Genomic DNA, 17,846 nt, shown 5'->3' with positions numbered 1-17,846 from the left:
TTAATTTTTTATTATCACAACAAAAGTAAAATCTTCTAACTGTTTTTTTTTATGAAAAATATTTAATCCAGATTTGAGTTCATCAACAATATAAGCATTTGAGTTCAATATATACTCATCAATAATTTTTAATTCAGATTTGGCTCAACTTATAAAGACAAAACAAATATTATATTTAGAAAAGAGTTCATCGATATAATATATATATATATATATAATATACATATATATATGTGGGTGTGTGCTATAATTGATAGATATATATATTATTTACACACCAACATTCAAAAAAAAAGCACGATCCATATAATTTTTTTATATTTCATAATGTATTATTGGGGACATTAATTTTTATTTTTTTTTTGGATAAACTTCTTAGTTCTTATATATATAAACTCATTAATCAAAAGACTATAAAACTAATCGTATTCAAATTAAAAATTTTGGGGAACTCGATCGTTATCAAATGTGTTCACTTTATTTACAAGCAAATAAAAACTAAAAAATTTTGGTGTTTGAATGTTCTAGACAACCGAATCCTTGTCTAGCGTATTGCGTACATAGTTTATCAATTTTGATTTTATCATAATAATTGATTTTACAAAAATATATTCACCAAAATTTTCAAATGCGTATAAACAAAAGACAAAATTGATAATACACCGTGTAAAATTTTGACTTCAGTTCACATTTTTTAACATGCATAGATAAATAGATGTATAGATAATTATTCGGAGTTGACAGTTGACACTAGCAACCAATATTAATATACTGATTGAATTTTAGTCTATTTGAAAAAATAACTATCACGAGATCGAGCATCACAACCAAATCGAATTTAATCATTAGATACATATTTCAATTATACATTAACTATCAATTAGATATAGACGCTATCACGGGAAACTAAAATTTCACATAGTAACAAATATCACTTTCAATTGATAAAGGCGTGTCGATAATTTATAGTTCATCAAACATTTCTAAAGTTTGGGACAAAGTCTTGAGTTGTAATAAACATATGCTCAAAGGTCTGGCTATAAACTCCTTAATTAAATAACTATATAATGTAACAATTTTTTTGTTAATGCGTAAACTGTAATATGGTGGCTCAATTGTTTTCCTTCGTTTGAAGGTTCTCAAAATTAATAAGAATTTGCATAAATTCTTGGGGGAAATTAAGAAAACAGATTATTTCCCATCATAAAAGAATAAATAAATAATTGAATATTGCATTATTTATGGGACCCAGTACCATGTTAGGACATCGTCGAGGGCACATGAACTTGATTTGTCTTTGCCCTCGATCGAATTTGTGGTGCTGATGAAAGCTTTTCTTTTCCAGTTTCCTGCTGTCACTCTCCGAAACCGGAACACGGCATTGCCAATTTTTCTAAAATTAATGTATTAAATGTAGTTGATCTGTACATTTCAGCGGTGATGTCTAACGGGATTTTGGGGAGAAACATGTAAGTTACATGAACGAAAATGAAAAACATTTCATTTGAAAAGTTGTGATAAATAAGTTCTTACTGTTTTAAGTGAGTGAAAATGATTTTCACTCGCTTAATTTTTTGTTGTCATGTCAAAAATTGAACCAACATAATCAAAACAAACTTTGAAAAGTTAGTTCATCGTAACATACATAAAATGTGTATAGTTTCAATAAAAAATTTGTGTGAATATACATTAAACTCGCTGCCTTGTTGGCGCAAAAACAATTATGCCTCAACGTTGTTTTTACAGTACCTAGGGAGCTACTATTTTTCACCAGTGAAATTTGTTTTCCATTTAACGTAATATTCCTTGATTTTTCTTGAATATGCATTTTCTGAGGCAAATAGACTTCCGCGATGCTATGAAAACCCAAAAAATCACTTATTTTTTTATATGAAATTAATTATCTTTTTGTTTTAAAAAAAATTAACGATCTTTTAAAGTCCCGTGTTTTTAGAAAGTTCGGGCATGAAAATTTTTATAAACACATAGTTGCAAACGACTTTTAATTTAACTAGAAAATTGCACGTGCGTTGCACGCGACAATAATTTTATTAGTTGAGACTGAATTTATCGTATAATATCTTAAATTGTTTATATTTTTTAATTAAGCATTATATATTTTACTATCAATTTCAAACTTCGGTTATAATGATTTGATCTCTAATTAGTAATTGAAGTGAGAACATTACGTCTTTAACTTTTCTCTTTTGCGATCAATTTGTTGCATCTAATCGATGCTTTTATGTTTTATAATTGGATTTAATTTATTTTTTTAACTAATGACTTTAAACCAATAACATATTTTATATATTTGTCGAGAAACATAAAAAAATACATTGATTTTTGTTATAAACCGTAGGACTGGACGTTTTGCATTTTACTAAAAGCTATAGATGATCATATATAATTATGTAATTCAAATATTTTAATCTGTGCAACAGTTCAAACACTACATTTGGATTGTTCTACATAGCAAGATATAATTATTGTACCCAACAATCTTTTTTCCGATAATTATGCTTGCAATCAATGTCAATCCAAGTCATGACTTTCACTTTGATACATATTGTATGGCCGAATGCTTATTGCTTTTTCAAAAATTATAGTCATTGGTAACAATACTAATCCAATATCTTAAACTGTGTTTTATCTCAAACATCATGTTTCGGTTGTTTTACTCGGTATTAATAATTATTGCACTTCAGAAAAAATAATTTTTGTTAAATAATAATTTTACTTCTATTGATTTATAAGGTAAAACAATATTTTTTTAGTCCATTAACTCATCAAATTTTGATTTTTATTCAATTGATTTGTCAGATTTTAGTTTTGACATAGTAACTTTTAATTTTGACTATTTTTAGTCCAATTGCTGACGTGACATCTGACAAGTCAGCAATTTTGATGTCGCATCATCATTACTATGCCAATGTCAGCATTTTTCGATGCAAAATAAGAATTTTTCAGTGTCACCACAACAATTAATTCTAAATAGCTGAAAATAAAATTTAACGTACAAAAAACAAACTTTAAAAATTTTGTGGCCAAACCCTAAAATTGAGCATGTTAGTGAAAATTTGATATTCTATGGATAAAGTGTATCTAAAACTTTTTTAAAAATCTTGTAATATATTTTTTTTCAGTAAACTATCATAGTTAGATTACATAGTTATCATCATTAGTTTTATAATCATTATTCCTAAAATCTGGAATATCAAAAATTTTAGTTAGATTACTAAATTCAAAAAATAGACGAATTGATTGAATCAAATAGGAGCATATATTTCATAGATATGTGAAATGTAGTCTCGATTATTTATGATGTGATTGTACTTGTCTCGAACCAGATGACTAAGTTAATAATTCAATTTATATTTTTTCGTGAAAGTATAATAACCAAAATATTATGTTAAAAAATTTAGAAGACCAAAACATAGCGATGCAGATAAATATTGAAAGTAAGTTCACAAAATAATATATATTTTTAGATTAAATAGCTTTCAATTAATAAAACTTTAAATTTAGAAAATGAATTAAATATTAACAAGTAATTCATATAAAATAAATAAATAGGAAAAAATTTAATACTCATTGAAAAAAAGCTACAAAATGACATAAAAATAACCTTGAAAATGACAAAAAAATAATCAGTAAATGAAATAAAATAAGAAAAAAACTGTAAATTCATAGCTAAATGACCACTTTTATATAGATAAAGATTATATTATAATGTATAGTTCAAACATCAACATGAAAGTTAGTTATAATTATATTTTTTTTAACTTGGAAAAAAAAAATATCAATATGATTACACTTTTAGTTCAACACTATAATATTTTTAATCCCTAAAATTTTTGAAAAGATTACATTGTTAATCATCACCATTAGTTTTATAGTCCTTCTTAAAAAATGGATCGGAATACCAAAATTTTTTGTTAGATTACCAAATTAAAAGAAAATGAATTTATTGAATAAAAGAGGGAAATACATTTCTTATATATAATAAATGAAATAAAATGTCGATTTATGATATATTTTATTTATCTTCAATAAGACGATAAATTTAACAACTCGATTGAATTTTTTGTTTTCTAAAATTTTAATACTAAATTATGTTAAAAATTTTAAAAGACTAAAAACATAGCGATGAAGATAAAACTTGAAAGTAAGTTAAAAAATTAATAAATTTTTTAGATTTATAGACAAAGAAAAAAGATAGCTTTCAATTAATAAAATTTTCGTTTAGAACATGAATTAAATATTAGTAATTAATTTTACCTATAATAAATATATAGACACAAATTAAATACTCATTGAACAAAACTATATAATGAATAAAAAAACCTCAAAAACCTTAAAAATGACAAAACTAATTATTAAATGAAAACAAAAAGCTGTAAATTAATAAATAAAGTGTTACTTTTATATAGATATACATATAGATATAGATAGATTGTGAGTTATATATATATATATATAGAGAGAGAGAGAGAGATTATATTATTATAAGTAAGTATTATACTATCGTTCAAATATCAACACGAAACGTACTTATAATCATATATTTGTTTACCTTCGATAAAAAAAAATATAAATGTTGTTGATTAATACACTTTTAGTTCATCACTAAAATATTTTTGGTCCCTAAAATGTTTGAAAATATTAGTTAGGCATCACTATTAGTTTTATAGTTATCTTTCATAAAAACTAGAATTCAAGAAATATTAGTTAAATTACCTAATTCCAAAAAAATAAACGAATTGATTGAATAAAAGAGGAGAATACCTTTGCTATATAAGTTGAATACAATATCGATTTATGATTATGATATGATTCTAGTTGTCCTGAATCAGATAATTAAAATTAATGATTCGTTTTAATTTATTGTTTTTTTAAAAGTTTAATAATCAAAATATTATGTTAACAAATTTAGAAGAATGAAGACTAAAAACATAGCATTGAAGATAAATGTTCAAAGTAATTTCACCAAATTAATAAAAAAAAATTTAATTTAGATAAAATATCCTTCCTAAAAACTGGAATACAAAAACTTTTAGTTAAATTACTAAATTCCAAAAAATAAAAGAATTAATTGAATAAAAGAGGAGATAGCTTTCCTATATAAATGGACTAAAATATCGATTTATGATTATGATATGATTCTACTTGTCTTGAATCAGATGATTAAAATTAACGACTCGATTTAATTTGTTGTTTTTTTAAAAGTTTAATATTAAAATATTATGTTAAAAAATTTATAAGAATGGAGACTAAAAATAACGTTGAAAATAAATGTTGAAAGTAATTTCACAAAATTAATAAATTTCTTTGATGTAGAGCAAAAATAATTAATAAAGTTATTTGATGTAGAGCAAAAATTTTAATATAGTTTTCAATTAAAAAAACTTTAATTTTAGGATATAGATAAATAATTAGGAATTGATTTTTACCTAAAATAAATAAATAGACACAAATTAAATACTCACTGAATAAAGCTACAAATGACAAAAAAAAAATCATCAAAAAACCTTGAAAATTTCAAAAAAATTAACCATTAAATTAAATAAATTGAGGATATAAATAAAAATTAATTTTAGGACATGAATTAAATATTATAAATTAATTTTACTTAAAATATATAAATAGTCATAAATTAAATACTCATCGAATAAAACTATAAAATGATGTAGAAAAACCTCAAAAAAATGTTGGAAATGACACAAAATTAACCATTAAATGAAATAAATTGTGGATAAAAATAAAAATTTAATTTTAGGACATTAATGAAATATAAACAATTAATTTTACCTAAAATAAGTAAATAATCACAAATTAAATGTCCTTGAATAAAACTATAAAATGACATAAAAAAATTCAAAAAAAACTTGGAAATGAATTGACCGAAGCTTTATTAAGGCATTAGAGTTATTGGAATTCCAACAATGTAGACATAGGAAATAGGCGGCCGACATTAGTAAGGCAGCTAAGGGCCATGAGGCAATTACGTATATAACCTCGAAAACTAAGAAAGAATGTGTGCAAATTATTAATATAAATTGGTGAATATGTAAATTCACAATGATATGTGAGACTTATATATATATATATATAGATATAAGGAGTGATGTAGCCAAATGAAATAATTGCAGGAATTAAGGAATTCAGACTTCAGAGTGTGCAATTGTCAGTTCCGGGTCTATAGACATCGTTCTTGTGAACCTTCAATAGTGGATCGTGTGGATATTAATATTGACTTGGGCATTAGTTGATATCAATGACTCAGATTAGTCAAAGGGAGTCAAGGTGTAATCCAATGGCTAAGATTAACTTGGTTAGTTAATGCAGTTAATTAACTGAGTTAGTTTAAGAAGAACTTGATCAGGGAATGAGCGAGATAACAAATCAAGAACTCTGAGCTATTGTTCGACTTATCTTCATTATTTGTTCATATCCTCTAAGAACATCGAAGGCCGACATTTTTCTGGATAGAAGATTGAAGATCGAAGGGCATTTGTTTTGAGCTGGAACATCGGAGATCTAGTCCCTGTTGATTCTTGTTTGTATTAGCCATAGGTTTCTATTTTAGCTTATGGTTAAACCCGATGAGAGGATTGTATTGAACTGATTTACGTTGATTATTAGTGAATTCATATGGGTAGAATCTCAGAACCTTTGATGCAGGATTGCTTTATAATCCGAACCAAGTAAATCCCTTAAGTTTTTCTTGGTTTTCTGCACTTGTTCTTATATTTAAATTGTTGCTTGTTCATTGTTGAGGGTATGTAGTTTGGGATCTCCGTGTGGTATTAGGATTTCTTGTGCTCTAAGATTTAACATATCTTCACTGAACCCTCGATAGTGGATCGTCACCGGTCTGTAGATGTCGCTCCCACAAACGCTCAATAATGGATCGTCACCTGCATCACGAATCGAGTGTCAAAGGCGCCGGAGAGTGCAGGTCGCTTAAGACAGGTCAACCCAAAACCACATAGAACAAAGCTAGTGAAAATGAGGAATACTATTTATAGACTTCTTGATGAGCTTGAAATCAATTAGCCCTTTTGTTTGGGCTTAGGTCTTACATGGACTTGACTATTAATCTTGGTGGGCTATGGTAATGGGTTGATTTACTTATATTGGGTTATAAACCATCAGAGAGCTTTTATGTTTTTTTTAAAATGAATATTTTCAGAGGTGATAACGGTGATAATTGCAATTTGTCCTATATTTTTGTTCCATTTACTCGATTTCACATGTCACGTTCCGCCTGAGGATCCATCAACCGGCCATTTTTATCGGCCGCTTTGTCTACCTAAGGGAGTTACTATACCAACTAGTGCCTGTCTCTACGCATGGGCATCGCACTATATTATATTTTATTTTAAATAATTTTTTTATAAAAATTTATTGATTATATTTATAAAAAAATTGAGAGAAAAAACCTTCAATCCATTAAGTCTAAACGAACTCCTTCTTGTAACCAAGAAGGGAAACCAAATACAACATCTCATGATGTTACATCATGAGAAACAGAAAAACCGAACAAAGCTAGCTTATGAGCTATAGAAATAGATTGCCTCCTTACATGCCAAATTCCATCAAAAGCATCTTCCAGCAATAGATTTCTGATTTAGAAGATTAAGGTAGTGTTTGCAACCTCTAAAAATAAGTGATTATGAAGATTTTTTTCACAAATTTGTTAAGAAAATCTACATAATCACTTATTTTTAGAGGTTGCAAACACTACCTAAAGCACTTTCAGATTCGATGCACTCCGTTAGTCCAGTCACTGCTTGGACCGCAACCAATGAGTCTGAAAACACACAAACCTGATTAATCAACCTTTGCTAACACAACCAAAACCCTTTGAGAATCGCCACAAGCTCACCCCCAAAAACTGAACCAGGATATCGAATTCTAGCAGCCAAAGCAACGATAATATTCCCCAAGTGATCACGAATGATAGCTCCGACCGAGTAACTTCCCAATCTATATATAATTAAACCCCGCATCGACACCCAATCAACAATGTCCGAATCTAAGCTTTACCCACCTTAACTGAGTCTGAGAATTCAACTTAGGCTCCGAGGACATCAAAGAATCATTTGCATGGATGAATTCCCTAAGATGAAAACATGCCCACCCAGCATTAAACGGCAGATCCCCCAAAGAAACATCATATTTACGTCTACATAACTCTTTCCATGTTTATATTAAAATTAAAAACTGTAAAAAAAATTTATAATAACAATTTTTTTTATTTTATGGAGATATGATTATTTTGTAATTCAAAAATATAGATGAAGAAAAAATATAATTTATTAGGACGTGATAGTTTTATAAGATGAGTACATATTTACTAAAATAGGTTTTTATGATTTTTTTTTTTGTTACTTGAGTTCCATTTTTCTTGATATAATTAGAACAGTGAAATCTCGTTTCTAAATCAATGTCTCCACTGGCTAAGTAAGATTAGGATATATGTAAGAGCCTAATGTCATATAATGTGTTGGAAAGAAATTTAATTTGTTTATTAATTAATATAATATCATATAATAAAGTGACCGAGAGGTAACTTGAATCGTTACATGATTAAAAAGATTTAAGTTACATCAATCACTTAACTCTAAATTTTGACAAAGCGACAATAAAATCTATATAATGGACTTAATAAAAATTTATCTATCAAATCATTCTCTTACTTCCAAATGAGTACTTCACTAAATGCAATCGCTTATTAATTTTATAATTCAACCTTTTTTTGGCATATTAAATCCGGCAAACTACGAGTTATAAAGTATATATACACCATGTATAACTACGAGTTAATTGTGCAACCTCCCCCTCAATAACAAAATATTCACTTCTATTTTAACTACCATACATGATCAACTTTGAATAAATAACAAGAAAGACAGATTTGGAGATCACGACGAAGTACTGAAATAAGGAAAAATCTTCACTATTATCGCGTTGAAAGGTTTTATGAAGTGATAAATATGCAACTTCAAGAGTTAAACAATCGATTTAACGAGGTGAACACAAATTTGTTGTTATGTATACATATTTTGATCCATCTAATTCATTTTTTTGCTTATGATAAGAAAAATACTTCAAATTGCTCAGTTTTATCATCTGATTTTTTTTTAATAAAGTTCATGCATTTTGAGCGCACACCAATTTCATAACTTTACTTTTGACATGTTAAGTAGCAATCAATTCTTTATGAATGCAGAAATTGGCGAGATTTTTAAATGATCATTCAATCGAAGAAACATCAATTATTTCATTAGATACACTTATTTTTTAAATTAGTATTGTTATTGTCTATTTTAACTGTAGAGAGTTTTTTTTTAGTAATAAAAATCTTCAAAACATTATTTCGTACTCGGTTGGGAGATTTTATTTAAAATAATTGTTTGGTACCGTGTATTGAGTAAGATGTGATTCACCAGTTGATAATGAATATATTATTCAATATTTTCAAAGCATGAAATTTCAGAGAGTGGTATTATAAAAATATTTAAATTTAATATATGACATTTGTGGTACATTTTGTGTTATATTAATTTCTTAAATCTATTGGATTCGTTCCTTCTGATCGAAAATTTTGGGTACACCGGGTATATTTAACTCCAGAATTTACACATGGTCTGTGTCTACTCTTTACCTTTGAATACATAAATCTTTTATAATGAATAAATAAATTTTAAGAGTGCATCGCTAGATTCTATTTTATGGGGTCAGTTGCATGTTATGTAAATGAATGTCATTTGTCTTTCCCCGATTAGATATGTGGTTCCTGCAAGACTTGATGATAACTGATAAGCCTGTTCTCTGGATTCTGCGGCCATTTTATTTTCAAGTAAAGTTTCAAATTTTGTAGCATCAAAATTGGTGAAAAAATCTTTGTCTACTTCTGCCACATCAAAACAAAAATTTTAAAAAATAATAATCATAAAATTGGTGAAACTGCCAATTCACGTATGATAACTTCGCTCGAGTATTTTCTTGAAGATGTTAAGAAACAGCCAAACAACATGCTCTCAATCATATGACAAATTTTTACAACAAAAATTTCATGTTCTCGATCTCATATCAAAACGTTCGTAATAATGTCACAGAAAAGAAAAGGTCAACGTTTGTGTAGTAAATCACACCTGATTTTGCAATACACAACCACACGATATGCTCGGTCTCGAAAGAACAGGAATTTCAACTTTCGGGGATCTCAGCTGTATCAACTGAAGCGGTAACAACAGTAGAAGCAGCCACATCACTCGTGGGCGATGAAATTGTATCAGGACTCAAGTCATCTACAGCTCGAATGACTTCTGCATCATTGACAGGAGCCAAGGCTGTGATAGTAGGGGAACTCGAACGCGATGTTCGTTCAGAAGGTTGTTTCGGCCCATTTAAAGCATGGCAATGAGGGCAGTAGTAAGTTATGTATGGAAAATCTTCCTTCCTTGCAAGCCCTGCAAATGTTGATAAAAATAATATGAATCCTCGCAACCACATGAGCATTATTTAACCGATGTTTGATCTGGAGAAATCTCCTTACCATTGTGCATACGACAGTTTCCACAAATTAGTGCGTAAGATTGTGTTGGATCCTCCCCCACAAGCAATGCAGCTAATCGAGCAATCCAGCCTCCATCATTTGTGTTCGAACCTGTTTGAGGATAATGCTCCACAACCAACTGGTGTTGCTCAGAAATGTTGGCACCCTCAATTTCTGCAATCGTGGTCATTTGCTCTTCAGGATGGAGGGAGGATGCGCTTCCCATACTACTGGTTTTCGAGTGGGATGCCTTCCTATTTCGCAGTCCAGTAGTCCTTGCAACTTCCACATCATTGCTTTTTCCAGTAGAAACAGCATTGTGCTTAGCCTCGTCTTCCAAATGTACTTTCAGACCAGAATCCAAACCCAATTTAGATGCCAGTACGGTGGCCGCAGCTGCCTTAGCCGCTGGATCAGGGTCATACCTCTGCACTGAAGATTCCACATAAGAATCTAATGGATGCAATTATAATAGCCGGAACACAGAAGAAAAGTTTCATCAGACAACTCTTTCTAGCCCATCAATGTCATCTAGCTATCATGTCTAGCTAGTTCAAGAGACAGAAAAATAGAGACGGGAAGATGCACGATGTAGTGGCGACTACTCAACAAGGCAAAAATATATTAACATAAAGTTGAAGATAGTTTTTTCCGCTCTACCTGTATTAGTTGTTGCGTAATGTAGTAATTTGTCTTCTCTTTAAGTTCGTCTATTTTCGCTTGCCTTTCAGCACGAAGCTTTTCCAAAGTCATTTTGTCCTTTCGATCACCTGTAAATGATTTTTAAAAAAAATCAGTTTCAAGACTAGAGCAATCAAGAGAGGCATCTTCCTTCCAGATAGCATCGAAATGTTTCCCACATACATGCGGATTGATTACATGAATCATACAGGAACAGAAGCCAGTAATGGGTGGGTAAAACATGAGAATTCTTCAGAGTATTATACCTTCATTCCCTCGTAGAAACTATAAAAATGCGGTCTATGAAATAATCATGCAGCCCATTACATATACCTACACTGAACAGAATCAGGCACTGTCCAGTAGGAGAAAAGAAATGAAAAAGAAAATGGTCTGAAACTGATTCTTAGTTCATCCCTCGCCCATTTCGAAAGCTATCGTTGTATTTGCTCCCCTACATTACATAGTAATAATATAACAACCTTGGTGTCTGTATATCATAATGATATTCTTATCAGAAATTAACAAATTGCGAGTTATAAGATGATTGCAACAAATCTACTCAACTCGATGGCAAGTTAGAAAATTGAATAAAATCAGACAGCACCCAGCCGTGCCAATTTGCGGTGCGATCAATTCACAGAGAAAACCGCACACCCAATTGAAGTTTTACAAAACTGTCGTTTCACTCTGTAATTGAACTCAAACGCACTTGTTCAAATTACATGAATTTTACTTGTCAATTAACTCAAGAGTGGTAACTTCCGCAGTGGCATATCCTGGAATCTTTGATCTTAGATCAATCTCAAATGCCATCTTCTGTTAAAGCATGTACAAGAGTCCTGAAATCTAGATTTCCTTGCATGATATAAAAAGTATCAGACCAGTCAGTGACAGCATGTGTTTCCTCAACATGATAGCAGTAACATACAGATCCATAAATGATTCTTCCTTAACCCCATTTGGGGTTTGCTTGCATATTCCATTTTCATAATCAGCATTTCAGTTAAAAGAACAAAAATATAAAAATGCCTATTCCAGTTTTGAATTCACAACCAAGAAGACAAATGCTTTTAAATTCAGATTTGATAGTAAAAGAATCTTTTGGCCTTGCAGATCCTGTCAAAAAGTATCCTTAACATTATATCTAGCTAAAAAGATGCATAATTCTATATGGTTGAACTCATCTCATTTGAAAATGAATTTTCGAAAAAAAAAATCAACTGCTTGTGTGGGTCACGAAACCATGTTTACCTACAAAGCTTTCAAGGTCCAGTTAAACCCAACTCCAAAAGAAAGAAATAAAAATTGATAAAGATGACACGTGACAGTGGTTAAGACCAAAGCAATGCAGCAATAGGACTATAGGATACGAGAAGATATAGAGGTCTAAAATCAGATAACGGCTCAATGAACTCTAAAATCTCGATCAAGTCAAGGATGATGAATCAGATCCTTGTTAAGGCTGGAACCACAAAGCAAAAACACATACCAAAATTCAGTACAAAGTGCATTAAAAAGCTTACACATCCTTGTGCAGCTTCCAGGCATTGGATAAAGATAATCAGAAGCAATTTTTCACAACAAAATATAGAATAAATTATAAAGTGCAATTGAAATGCTTACGCATCCTGGTGAAGGTTCCGAGTGCTGAATAAGTAAGGGAGGATAAAGCTGGAAGCAGAAACATGGGTAAGACTCTCAATGCCCTCATTTTCCAGTTCATGTGTAACGATCTTGTGGTCATGATAGCATAAACCACTGCAACAACCTGAAATTATGAAAACCTTCTCTCTAAGCCATAAATTAGAAAACACCAAAACAAAGCCAAGAGAGCAAAGAATTAATCGATCTTCTCCCTAATGAGCCTCAAGTAATAGAAAAATAAATCGTAAGGAGAGGAGAGAGATTCAACAAGAAAGGATATTCTCAATATTGAGAATTCTCCAATCTATCGTCCCACGACAAGGTTCAAACAAAGGGACAACGCCCATGGGTGACAGACGAAGGAAAATGTACAAGTTTCTAAAAAAAAATACATGAAAACAAATCTTACTTTGAAATTAGATATCATAGTTTATATACTTTCGAATGACGTGTGCGTGTGCGTGTGATATTGGCGTCAAAGTTCTACGTATTTCAAAATGTACAAAATTAGAAAAATAAATATGTTGATATAATATGATAAATGAAGTATTTTGAAAATTACAATTGTTCCAAGGACTCGCTAAAATATGACAGGGTGCATTGTAGTTCACCCAAAAAGAATTTATCACAACTCTCGAACTTAAGAAAAGAAGGAGAAACAGGGAATATAACTAGCTAAAATTCTACGAATTCAGAAAAAAAGCACAACAATCAAAACCAATTCAGTCAACTGTAGGTTTTTTGGAATAGGCATGGTTGTATAGGGAATGTAACTAATCAAAAATAGTTCACCAAATAAACATTGATCTGTCATTAATATTAAAGCATCTGAATCCCCTAACTCATCAGTTAAAGCAGTATAATGAAGGCACTTTACCTCAAATAGTACAGAAAAGGCAATCAATTGCCTAGCTACTCTTCGCCAACTTTGAGAACGTCTTGTAATCCTGCCAAGCACAGCAGCCTCTTCCTTTGATATATGTTGCAATCTCTTTTCAAAATCATCTCCATGTGCTCTAAAAAGTGCACCCCACAATCTTGACAGCACTCCTTTCTTCTCTTTTTTTGGTTTACTCTCATTGTCTTTCGATGTGACGGCCTCCCCAACCTCATTCTTAGATTCTCCAGCCATTTCCTGCTAATAGTTGAAGTTAGAACATATCCGACATGATACAGGCCAACTCAAATCATTTTATTCACTTTTCATGCCAGATTAGCATATTCCTCCAAATTACCTGAAATTTCAACTGTATGTTGTTCTTCACCATTTGGTAAAAATTGTGATGATGGGACCAATTGTCATCAAGTGGCATCGATTATAAGGAAAGAAATTGTGGAAATGTTGCGATAGAATGTAAAATATAAGGAAAACCATTGTGGAAACGTTGCGATAGAATGTCGATTTGGTTGTTAACAACTGGCTTAAGATGATTATGGTTGCTTTACTAACATTGTTTTTACCACTTTTTATTTCAACCCTTTCAATATATCTTATTGAATGAATGAGAAAATGAATCTGGGTTTGGCATTCATTGAGGTTTCCAAAAACAGACACCAACTGATATGATCCTAAGAACAGCCACAATACATTTCATGTATCAAGCTTGAGAATGCTCCACAAGGAAGAGTTAGAGGAGCAAAACAAGACAAGATTAAATCAAATATTCATTTCACATGACAAATTATATTAAAGTTGGTTTCCTTTACTTGAAGGAAATCGCCTAGTTACTACAAGATCATGAAAGATGAAAGGCAGCTCTATAGACCCACAGAAGGTAGCAAACTGAAGACGGAGAAGTAAACCAAACACGAAAAAATCTAGGTTACATCACGAATAGCAAACGAATCATGAATCAAACACTAAACACCAAACAAATGCAAAACATCCATCAGACGATCAATTTCCAAAAGAGCACTCCCTTCTGAAAACAATCCAAACGCCTAATAGCTCCACATAACACGGGGAAAAACAGAGATAAGATAAGCTTGGAACCACAAAAAAAAAAGTCTAAATCCACGAACACAAATCAGCAAGGTAAAAATCAGCAGATTCAAAATTTCAAACAGTACAAATACGATCAGAGTACACAATACTTCGGTGAAAAGCTTAGATTGGCCATCGATACACGAATCATGGTAAATCTTAAAAATGCCGAAATGATACAAAATATTCACCTTCTAACCGATGATTTAACGCCGCCGAAGCAACTGAGTCGCTGAATTGGGAACGAAAAACGAGAGAAAATCCTATGACACACGATCGACCGATGCACGCACAGATTCAAAGAGTGTGGAACTCTGGAACCTTTTCGAATGTGTTGTGGTTGGGGAAATGAAAACAAGGAAACTTCACCATTTCCTCAGGAAAACCCACGCGTATCTTTTTGAATTTATTATTATTTTTTTGATCGGCAAATTTATTTTATTTTTTGAAGTTAATTTATTTTATTTAAAATAATAATAATACACAAATCAAATAAATTATTATTAGCGTAAATTAATTTATAATTAAAGTTTTGAAATTATGTCAAAATTTTAAACTATAAGTTTTGGGCGTAATAAGTACGAGAGCTGTCGCAATGTGATGTTTGGAAAGATATATGGTTTTAAAATATTAGAATAACACAATTACGATTTTTTTTTAACGACGACAAAAATTCGATCATATTATTGACATTAGAATAAAAGTTATAAGTTCGATTAAATTGCCTAGAAACAGAGCTAGACATTCGTATAAAGGGGGCGAATTTCTTTTTTTCTAGAATTTATCATCGAATATTTTTTAAAAATAAACAATAATTTTTTTCTTTTTTTACGTCGACTCATAGTAAATAGGAATGTAAAATTTATCGTATTGATATATATATATATATATATATATATATATATTTTAAGAAAATTATTTTTAAAAAATTCAGTCTTGCTTTGGTGTTGTGAAAAGCTAAGAAATATAAATAATAATTGGTTCAAAAAATTACTTAAACTAGATATTATAAATTTTAGTACTTTGCTATAGTTCCAATGAATAACAATATCTTCCAATAGCATTTCTCGAAATAAAGAACAAAAAAAGTCAAATGAAACTACGATATTCGAATAATCGAACAAAATTATGCACTTTCAAATTGTAAAATATTTACTAAATTATAATTTGTAACATACGTAAAATTATACAAATTTATATTTAAAAAAAATCAAAATAATATTTGATTGTTGCGAAATTTGTACAAACAAATGAGATGAAAATGACTAATGAGAAACAATAGTAACATAAAATTTTCAAAGATAAAATTATTACTAGTAGTATACAAAATAGTGATAGCAATTTATATATTTGAGAACTAAAAATAAAAAAAAATGTTATTGGGTTAGATGGTTAATAATGAGATTTGGGAAAAATAAAAACAACGTTATTTTATTTTATACATTTAAGTTTGTAAATGAAAAAAATAAAAAAGAAATGAGGGGGCAAGTTGGCTAGCTACCACATCAAAGTAAAATAAAAAAGGAATGGCAAGGCCCCCAATTGGTGTCCAAGTTGGTGGAGTGGGTGAATTCTTGGCCTGAGGCTCAGAGATCAGGAGTTCGATTTCCCTGCCAACATTTTCTTGGACTAGCCTGTCACACAGGATTTGCCCAGTGTGGTTTACTTGACTAACCTAGTTTGCTTGCTATTGAAAAGTTGCGACTGCGGGTTCCACGTCACCAAAAAAAAGGAATGATAAGTTTCAATGCAGGTTCCACGTCACCAAAAAAAAATGATAAGTTTCGATAAAGAGTCAATCGCTTCAGTTCTACACGATAAAAATGATTTTATAAAAAATAATAATCCAATTGTTAATTAAATAAATATTTATATTTTAGAGTTTATGGTGTTTTATTAATTATAGCAAGTTCTTAAATTTCTAGATGTAGATCGATATGGTGTACGGCCACACTATTAAGATGGTTGGTAATTGGTTTACATTTCTTGATTATATGATACATAATATATATTGAATTGAACACTATTAAGAATGGTTGGTAATTGGTTTACATTTCTTGATTATATGATACATAATATATATTGAATTGAATTACAGTTGAGGAACGTGAAGACTCGTCTAAAGTCTAAACTACTAATCGACATACACGATCATTAATACTCTATAGTTAGATAAGATTTTTAAGACTATTAATAATTATATATATTTTATAAATATGTAAGTTAATTATTTAGTTATCCAATTAATTGAACTATTTTTATCCTGAATTATAAATTAAAATCAATATTTTAGTTTCTAAAAATTAAACATTATCAGCAAATCGGTTTCGATCCAATCCGCAGGAATCAATTGAAAAAGCAATTCTCTTGTATAAGGCAAGATCTTTGAAATGATACCAATTCTTTTCTTCGTCGGATCATTTTCCTCCGATTTTTATTTTTTTTTACCATAAATAAATTATTCAACGTTTGATGCGTAATAAATATTAGTTATCGTGATACAAGCAATCCGAAGAAAATAAAATATTTGCACATATATAGTAATATTGAGAAAATCATGAGATGTGCAACTGTATCTTTGTGCGCAGAGTAAAAAAAATGATAAACAAAGCGTGGAAATTAAAAGATGAGATTTTTGTTGAGGAGAAAAAATATGTGAATCTCATTATGGTGTTTGGGAGTGAGAGAGGAAGAAAGTGAATAATATTTTATGATATTAATTTTACCCATAAAATATGTGGATCTCTACGTTCTACGTGAGATTTACGTAAAATTACATTAGTATAATTAAGTTGGATCGAATAAGTTAATAAGAAGTCATCTTGCTTTATATAATAGGAAAGATGCATCAACTTGCACTCAATAATTATGAGGAAATTTACTCAAAATATAATAATAATAATAATAATAATAATAATAATAATAATAATAATAATAATAATAATAATTGCCAGGAAAAGTAAACCTTAA

General features: G+C 29.8%; 1 protein-coding gene across 3 annotated transcripts; it reads right to left on the bottom strand.

Moving 5' to 3' along the window:
- Positions 1–9,939: 9,939 nt before the first annotated feature.
- On the bottom strand, positions 9,940–15,252 carry LOC140887110 (uncharacterized protein At2g24330). 3 transcript variants are annotated; one of them, XM_073294160.1, is made up of 6 exons: positions 15,076–15,252; positions 13,770–14,027; positions 12,872–13,016; positions 11,225–11,334; positions 10,565–10,991; positions 9,940–10,478 (listed from the first exon to the last, which is right to left on the bottom strand). In XM_073294160.1, exons 2-6 carry the CDS (start codon positions 14,022–14,024, stop codon positions 10,216–10,218), a joined length of 1,200 nt encoding a protein of 399 aa, XP_073150261.1. In that variant the 5' UTR covers positions 14,025–14,027; positions 15,076–15,252; the 3' UTR covers positions 9,940–10,215. The 3 variants fall into 3 exon arrangements, with proteins under 3 accessions (XP_073150261.1, XP_073150260.1, XP_073150259.1); XM_073294159.1 differs by having other exon boundaries at positions 13,770–14,030; positions 15,068–15,242; XM_073294158.1 differs by having other exon boundaries at positions 15,068–15,239.
- Positions 15,253–17,846: the final 2,594 nt, after the last annotated feature.

The sequence above is a fragment of the Henckelia pumila genome, chromosome 3 (genome assembly GCF_033568475.1).
Source record: "Henckelia pumila isolate YLH828 chromosome 3, ASM3356847v2, whole genome shotgun sequence".
In the NCBI taxonomy this organism is placed as follows: domain Eukaryota; kingdom Viridiplantae; phylum Streptophyta; class Magnoliopsida; order Lamiales; family Gesneriaceae; genus Henckelia; species Henckelia pumila.
This window is presented reverse-complemented; position numbering and strand designations above follow the sequence as displayed.

Excerpts from the sequence above, each read along its gene's own strand:
- LOC140887110 (XM_073294160.1), bottom strand. The coding sequence starts at position 14,024 with ATGGCTGGAGAATCTAAGAATGAGGTTGGGGAGGCCGTCACATCGAAA. Across the intron at positions 11,335-12,871 it reads CGGAACCTTCACCAGGATGC|GTGATCGAAAGGACAAAATG; the intron begins GTAAGCATTTCA and ends AATCATTTACAG. Across the intron at positions 10,479-10,564 it reads AAACTGTCGTATGCACAATG|GGCTTGCAAGGAAGGAAGAT; the intron begins GTAAGGAGATTT and ends CAACATTTGCAG.